General features: G+C 40.0%; 3 protein-coding genes across 3 annotated transcripts; all 3 read right to left on the minus strand.

The window, feature by feature from the left end:
- Positions 1–401: 401 nt before the first annotated feature.
- On the minus strand, positions 402–1,751 carry TM35_000031960 (uncharacterized protein; the record flags this gene model as incomplete). Its single annotated transcript, XM_029021963.1, has 1 exon — positions 402–1,751. The coding sequence occupies one exon, from the start codon at positions 1,749–1,751 to the stop codon at positions 402–404; it is 1,350 nt and encodes a 449-aa protein (XP_028886509.1).
- Positions 1,752–2,812: 1,061 nt separating this feature from the next.
- TM35_000031970 (ADP-ribosylation factor family) lies at positions 2,813–3,388 on the minus strand (the record flags this gene model as incomplete). The annotated part of the gene is made up of 1 exon (XM_029021964.1): positions 2,813–3,388. One exon carries the CDS (start codon positions 3,386–3,388, stop codon positions 2,813–2,815), a length of 576 nt encoding a protein of 191 aa, XP_028886510.1.
- Positions 3,389–3,853: 465 nt separating this feature from the next.
- TM35_000031980 (uncharacterized protein) lies at positions 3,854–8,302 on the minus strand (the record flags this gene model as incomplete). The annotated part of the gene is made up of 1 exon (XM_029021965.1): positions 3,854–8,302. One exon carries the CDS (start codon positions 8,300–8,302, stop codon positions 3,854–3,856), a length of 4,449 nt encoding a protein of 1,482 aa, XP_028886511.1.
- Between the last annotated feature and the right edge of the window lie 249 nt (positions 8,303–8,551).

Below are 8,551 nucleotides of genomic sequence, written 5' to 3' on the forward strand. Positions count from 1 at the left end.
AAAAAAAAAAAAAAAAAAAACAATACGTCTCAGTGCCGTGGATACCCTAGATTGAACTATCACCACGAAAAGACAAGAAGTCCGACACACAAAAACGCATCTACAAAGAAGAAAAGAAGAGAAAAACGATAATAAAGAAAAAAAATGGGGAAACATATTAATCTTGACAATACGACTCACATAAGAGAATAGCAGAGCTTCCACTCCTCTCTCTCTCTCTACGTCTTCCTTCTCAATAAACGACAATAACAGTAGCAAAGGAAACGAAGAGAAAAAAACAAAACAAAACAACATGAAAACGTTATTGACAATCTAGCGCAACTGTAAAGAAACAAACAAAACAACAACAAATAATATTAACTAGTTGTACTTTTAACCTAACTGGATTCTGTAGGATTATTTTACTCCTTATGATCTTGATGTTGAAAGAGTACCATGCGGGAATGCAGACATTGATCAACTGTGGTAAATGGCAATACATGTGCTGCGGATGATATCGCATCACTCATCGTTTGAATAACTACACCTGGTGAATCCCATCGAGAGACAGGTGCCAAAAATTGATCATAACGTTTTGCGAATATATTTTCATAAACTTGCATGAGTTCCCACCGCGTTTGAGAAAGCTGGAATTCATATTCCTCTCTTTCAGCTACACTAAGAGGCATGTGTAACACACGTTCACGCTCGTGACTACGACGTATATCCGTTATCTGTTGCTGCAAATTTCGAATCTCATCCATAAGGCGATTTTTATACTCTCTCTGTTGTGTGAGGGCCTCTTCATACTCAGATGATGTCTGTTTGCATTTTGTTTCGTACTCTTTACGTTCTTGTTCTCGTTCTGTGTGAAGATTTTCATATCTTTCCTTAAGTAACCGAAAAGCTTCTCTTTCCTGCTGAAGCTGAAAAATCTGTAGTCTCATCTCTTCCACCTCTATTTTGCTTACGGAGTCATTATTTTCTTTACTCTCATTCACTAACCGTCGTTGTTGGTTGAGTTCTTCTTCAAGTTGCTGTATCATCTGCTGTAGTTCATTCTGTTCTTCCACGTGTTTGTGACGTTCATCTTCAATAAGTTGTGCGAGATCATCGGCGTGCTCGCGTTGTCGATTGATCTCCTCCTCTTGTATATCACAGAGTTCTTTCAAATCCACACAATGCTGCTGTAAACGTTGCATCTCTATTTCCTTCTCTTCTTTGATTTTTTCCTCATCCTCTTTTTTTGTGCTCTTTTCCTGAGATACCATCATCTCCAGCCTCTCTGCTAGTGTTCTTCCCTTTTCCCTCTCCTTTTCAAGTTCCGCCGTACTTTCCACCAGATCTGCCCGCACCTTTTCCAACTCCCCTGTTGTCTTTTGCAGTTCCTGCTGCAATCGCCCAATATCCCCCCGCAACACATCCACCAACTGCAGCATCCCAGCAGCCGTCTTCTTTTCCTTTTCCTTTTCCTTCTCCTTCTCCTCATTCTCCGCCGACTGGGCCGCTGGGGTGTACGGCACGACGAGCTCCGGCCGCACAAAGACGCCCTGCCCCGGCGGGCACTCGAAGTACACGCGCCCCATCACACTCCCGTCGTTGCGGCCGCTGCTGCCGACGAGTTCGACGCCCGCCCACAACCCGGCGGCGAAGGCGGTCGGCCCGACGAATCGCAGAACCCCCCTGCGGACCTCCGACTGCGGCGGCACCGGCAGGACCGTCACGAAGTCCCCAATCGCACACCCCCGCAGCTGCGCCACACTCGCCGTCATGCAAAACACAACAATTAATAATCACAAGAATAATAATAAAAGTAGTAGGAGTAGTAGTAGTAGTATTCCTATGAATGTAGCAACTAATACGGTTCTTTCTTTTTTTTTTGTATAATCTTGGTTATTGGTCTTCTTTTAATAATGTTTGGCTGTCCGGTGTAGTCATTCACCTGAAGACAAGGAGAAAAAAAAAGATTAGGAAGAAGAAGAAGAAATTAAATACAGATAGACACACAGAAAGAAAACGTATTGCTTACAGATATATAAGCAGAAAAAAACGTGAGAGTGAGAAAACGTAATAGTTGATATTTCACAGTTGCAAGAGGATAAGCCACTAACAGTTCAGTGAGCCGACGAGAGAAAGAGAGAAGAGAAACAAAAAAGAAAAGGGAGCAACCAATAATAATAATAATATAAAAAGAGAAGCAGGACATGTGAACAGAGCATTCCTCATACAAAAACAATTCAACCACAGCCATTGCTTGACTGGGCCCCTTTCCAATCCACTCAACTATTTTTTAAACATTCAACACCAATTTCATATTTTATTTTATCATACTTCCATAAACAACTACAAAAACAATAAAAACGAAAAAAAAGTAAAAACAGAAAAACACTCGCATATATCCATAACAAACAGGTAAATAAGGCAACAACGGGGTTATTACTCCATAAATTTGTATCGTTTACATCTTCACCCCTCGCACTCACAGAACCCTCATTATCCTCAAACCAAGTTTAATGACGCATAGAGAGAAAGTAAGAAAGAGATGGAGAGAAATTTCTTCTCTTAGCGTAACATGACCAAGAAAAGAATGATACAGTGGTAATAACAAAAGCATCATTATAAGCACACACAGAGATGGATATATATATATATATATATATATATATATACACTTAGAAGCAGTAGTTACGTATGGTATTGCAACAATTAAACGTCGAGACTAAAGCAAAAAACAAAGATAATATGTTCAGTTTCATACCCTCTATTTTTCTTTCTTCTTTTTTATCTTTTCTCTTATCGTGATTACTTTTCCTCCCTCCTTTCCTTTATGCTGCTACTCTGTAGAGGACGCCGTTTTGGAATGCCGCATAAGCCACTTCAGTGTAACATCAATGTTCACATAATTCTTAGCACTAATGCTATAACAGGCGGTCTCACGATCTGGTGCGAGCTTTGAAAGTTGCATCTCCGCCGCTACTGTCTCAGCTGAACACGCCCCGGCAATATCATTCTTATTCGCCAGCACTAGCAGTGGAATACCAACAAGTGCGGGGCGAGTCACTAAGTCATGCAAACACCGCCGTGCCTCCTCAAAGGCCGCCACTTCACTAGCATCCACAACGAACACAACACACTGCACACCACGGCAGTAACGCTCCCACATTCCGCGGAACCGTGGTTGGCCGCCAATATCCCACACTTTCACCGACACACCGCCCCGCACAAGTTTGCGTGTATTAAGGCCGATGGTTGGAATGGCATCATGTGCGAGTACAGACTCTTTGCCGTCGCAAAAGGCAGCGAGAAGTGTTGTTTTACCAGCGCCCTGCAGTCCGACGAGTGTTATTTCCATTTCCTGCTGCCAGAAGAGTCCACGCAGCCACGCGAGGATCCACGCGAGAAACCCCATATATACAACCACACACACACACACACACACACACTATCAAGAAAAACAACAGCAAACAAGGGATTCTTTCTTTCTTTTTTTTTCCTTTTTTTTCTATGTGTATGTATGGGTAAGAGTAAGAAGGAGAGGAAAGCGGAAATGAAGCATGACAAGCAAAAGGGAATATTCGTAGGGTAAAGGAAATCCTTCAGTCAACGTGAGAGAAATGAAGCACTACAAGTGATAATAAGATAATAATAGAGAGGAGTACCTGTGTGGAAACACGGATAGGATGATAGTAGAGCAATGATACACACATCGCATCTAGTGTACAGGGATGAAAATAAATAGGGTTGCGTTTAATGTGCTGTAAGGAAAAAAAGAAAAAGAATCTGTGTCCCTTTTATAGAGAAACGTACAAACGTACGAAAAAAAAAAAAAAAAACAATGCTGAATGAAGGCAGCGATAATTGATTATCATGATACTTAAGAAAAAGATCGAGGAAAAGGTCTCAAATCAGCATTTTCAACAGTCTCTTCAAGTCGTTTTTGAATCTGAGAAAGAACAGCTGCTCGTTGCTGTCTCTCTAAATCTTGCTTCTGCTTTCGTTCTGCAATCATCTGTTCCAGTTCCACAATACCACTAGAAAGCTTTGGTTTTACTGTTTCATCAATAAGGTCCAGTTTAGCTTCATACTTACTTACTTGAACACGAAGTTGTAGGAGTTCATCTTGCAACTGACGACGCCATTCTCTTTCCCTACTTAACTCATTCTTTACTTCCTGCAGAGCTTTGTGTTCAGCTTCACGGGCATCACTACGCTGCTGTAATAAATTAGATAATTGTCGTGTTTGCATTAGAACAGCATCCCCAGAATGAGGCGAAGAAACGTTAACTTTACCACCAGAGAAATGAGTATCAGGTTTTGCTCTTGCAGAAGTATATTCATTTATTACTCTTTCTTGCTCATTCTCTTTTAGATTTTCATTTTCATTCCATTGAAGTTGTGGTCTAGAAAAGAGATACCCATCTACTGTAATATGACTGTATAATGAACGTACTAATTCCAGAAATGTTACGTATGCAGAATTATGTTGATTATATCGGTTCAAATGACACTTCCGACATAATTCCTTTTCCGTTACTTTTTTATTGGATAAGAGTTCATCAGTATTTCCATTACTTTTTGTTCTATTTTTCTGCTGCTGTTGCTGCTGGTGGTGGCGGTGGTGGTATTGATGGTTCAACAATTGGTTTTCTTCTTTTCGATCTGGAGAAAAAATATCCAGTATACTTTGTGATAAACTAAAGCCTTTCTTTCCATGATTATCTTTTTCGCCTTGACAGAGTCTTTCATATTTGTCATCTTCAGAGATAGCATCCTTACTAATATCTGATTCCCTGATAAATAGATTATGGGCAATCCTTAGTAATTTTACCACTCCTGTTTCTATATCATCATACAATAATGCCTTTTCAACATTTTTTCTTCTAATGGTAGAATGGTTAGCATGCTGTGATCCATGTGTGAGGGAGTCATTAATGGGAGAATCCATTCCCAACATGCATCTTCTCCTATTTCCACCACGGGAATAATGAGATTGTAGTTGTTGTTGTTGTTCTTCTTCTTCTTGTTCTTGTCCTTGTAGTTGTTGTTTTTGGTCTAGTTCTTCTCGACGAAGGAGTAGTTGTGTGTTTTCATGAAATCGTTGATGTGTGGATTGCTTTTCAAACAACCCAAATGATGCATTTACCTTTCCACGACTAACACTATTCAATTTCTTCTCATGATATTGTCCTTTCTTTCCATTATATTCATTCTCATTATTCTCTTCTTCTTCTTCTTCCTCTTCCTCTTCTTCTCGATTCTTTACGTTATCTACTTCATCACGTACTGAATGCAGTACTCGTGTTACGATAGTATCCAGTAGTTTCTCTACACGAGATAATCTACTTTCGGCATCCACAGAAGTGGATGCAGCGGCTTTTCTCTCAGCCACTGTATCGTGAAAAACACGCGGTAACTCAGCAAGACACTGTTGCAGTTGTCGATGAATCACACGGCGCATTTTGCGGTTTTCATCAACAGAGCGTGAGAGTGTCTTTTGCAGAACTCCTGCTTTTCGTGTGGCTGCTGCGAGGTCCTCGCGAAGTGCACGCATCTCCGCATTGCGATCGGCTTCCCGCATTCGCACAACTGCCGCATCATGCACCTCTTCGATTCCAGTGTTTTGTTTTTTTGCATATAAAGTGTCTGCCTGCTGTGATGAGAGGTGCGCCACCACCGCACGAAGTTGCTCATTCTCTGAAAGAAGGGCTGTTTGTTTTTGCAGAGCTGCAATAAGAGCATCATTACAAAATTCCTGTCCAGATGCTGAGATCGTTTTGCTACAAAGAGAAGGTGAAGCAGAGGAATTACATACAGGTGTGGTTTTTGGTGTGGATTGAATAACATGAGTAGTGTTTTCATGAGGTTTATGATATTCAGAATCCACATTTACTTTTGTTGTTGACATTGATACTGATACTGGTGTTGGTGTTGGTGTTGATGTTGTTGTAGTTTGTATATATATATGGTTAGGAGAACGTAATACTGGACTGCCTTTAGGAGCATAAGGATGTTCCTGCGAGGATACCATATCTGTGTTACTGCAAAGACTCTGTTTTTGACAATCAAAGAAAAAAGTATGCTGTGTAGAAGGACGATTCATATTTTTATGCAAGAATAAAGAAGTAAAAGGACTTTGCATAGAAACTAAATCATTTATTGGTGCTTCTTGATGTTTAAGAATAGTTGCTTCTGTCTTACACGGTGATGAGGTTGAGAAAAGTTTCTGTGGAGGTCTAGCATCGCTGCTAAGAATATCGCTATCAAGAACAAGACCACCACCACTACTGCTATTGATACCTTTCCCATTGTCTCTGTCTACATTATCATCATCATCATAATCATTATAGTCATCCTCATTAACAGATACATCAGATGGCATTCGCTGAATAAAAGGATTTTGTTCCTTTTCTTTTTCTTCATCATCATTATCATCATCATGCGAATGTCTTGGTTCTGTTTTTTCCCGTCGTCGAGGTGAAGACCAGAATTCTTTCTTTGTTGAATGTATATCCTCTTGTAAAGATGGAAAATCTTCCTTTTGGTTTTCTTTTTTATCTAATTGTTTTATCTCTTGTCTATATGGGGAATGAATCCATGTGGTAGATGATGTTTTAGAAGCTTGTTCATTTATAAAATGTCCCGCTGCTGATATTGTATATCCTTCTTCCTTTATTTTTTCTCCTAATACAGGAGTTAAGGCTCCTATTTGGTTAGTCGCTCGTTGAACAAATAGAAAGGCACTACGTGCTTGATAATATTGATCCCACGCAGAATTTACACAAAGCACGAGAAGAAATTCACCAATACCAACTGAAATACTCTCAAGAACATTACCAGAACTAAGATCAGTATTTATCCAACAACTATGCTCTGTAGAGGTAGCTGTACTTGTAGACAAACTCCTTACCCCATTATGGGAATATGCAGAAGTATTGGCACTTATTGGTCTTGAATCATCACCATAAAGACGACGTCTTTCTGTTGCTAAGCGAAGTTGACGCAATCGTCGTTCATTCTGATGAGCATAATACTTAGTGGATTCAAATAAATAAAGTAATAATGGGGATTCACGAAGTGGTGCCCAAGGTAGATTAGATGAGAGTATAGAAGTTTCCACCTGTTTTAACTGTGATTGTGTATTCGGAGTAAAGTTTGATCCCTCACTTCGCCATTGAACACAGGCTCCTAGTGCAGTTGCTAAAGCCGATAATTCCTGTGCTCCCTGCTTTCCATGAAGTGAGGCCGTACTATCAGGAAGAAGAATAATGTGAAATCTTGCCTCTACTGTAGGCAACATCCTCTTATTATTATTATTATTATTATTATTATTATTATTATTATTATTATTATTATTATTATTATTACTATTCCTCTTTCCTTCTTGCATACGGTGACGATCATCACCTAATGGGTTTACCATAGATCCACGCTTTACTCCTTCTTCCCCACTAAAGGAGTAATGGGCGATAGTAAATGTAAGAACCAATGTTGACTTTACCGCATGATCTTCCCTTTCTGCATCTGTACAAAATGCCCGTGGTGGTTCTACACGTTGCAGTGCACGTGTGATACTTGTGTCTATGCGTTCTCGTCCATCCAATGGGTGTTGTGTGGGTTCTACAAACGCCATTCCTTTGGGTTTATTAACCGCCCGTCGTGGCTGTTCACGCCGCAGTCGCTCCAACCGCGCACGATCGTGAAGTGCGGCATCAGGGTCAAGTACATCCCCCACTCCCCATGCGTGGTAAAGATCCACCAACGCAAATGAAAGAGAAGAAAAGGAAGAAGAAGAAGAAGAAGTGGAAATACCCGCTTGTCGTCTTAGAGTGTTTGCCGTTGCCTTTGCGAGGTGGTGAAATAAACCCCGGCGGTCTGTACCAGCACTATTGCCGTGGAGAAACACCGATCGACTAAGAGACGATGATGATCCTGATGTTGATGATAATAATACTGGTGTTGAAGAGGAATGAGAAGAATAGGAACTATTCCCATTAGTGGCATTACGGGTTGTTTGTTGGATAAAACTACGGCAGAGATCATACAACATAGGAGCCACTTGTTTAATAAAGAGAGTACCATGATGTGGACTAATGGTGATGTGATCAAAGTGAAAACGTGTCCCTACATCACGCTTTTCATGAGATGAGGAGTTTGTGTACTTTAATGAGGCATCTGTAGAGGTGAGTATCGCCTCACCAGTGCTTTCATTTACTACCAAACATCTATTTGAGAGTTGTTGTTGTTGTTGTTGTTGACGATGTTGATGACCACCAATACGCTGTTTGTTTCCTTTCGGTAAAGTAATATGCAGTGCAGTGAGCATTTAATGTGAAAGGACACTCTGCATTGATTGTATGGATATGTTACCCTACCTACTTTTTCTTCAATATATATATATATATGTAATGGTTTTATTTCATTTAAAGAAGAACAAACAAAAACCCCAATAAAAAAAGAAAAGAAAAAGATATAAATAAAGGGGAATATAACAAGAAGACCAACAACAAAAAGAAAACACTGCACATGGAAAAACAAAAAAAAAAAAAAAAAAAAAAAAAAAAAAAAAAGAAAA

Source organism: Trypanosoma theileri (assembly GCF_002087225.1).
Source record: "Trypanosoma theileri isolate Edinburgh chromosome Unknown TM35_Tth_3_V1, whole genome shotgun sequence".
In the NCBI taxonomy this organism is placed as follows: domain Eukaryota; phylum Euglenozoa; class Kinetoplastea; order Trypanosomatida; family Trypanosomatidae; genus Trypanosoma; species Trypanosoma theileri.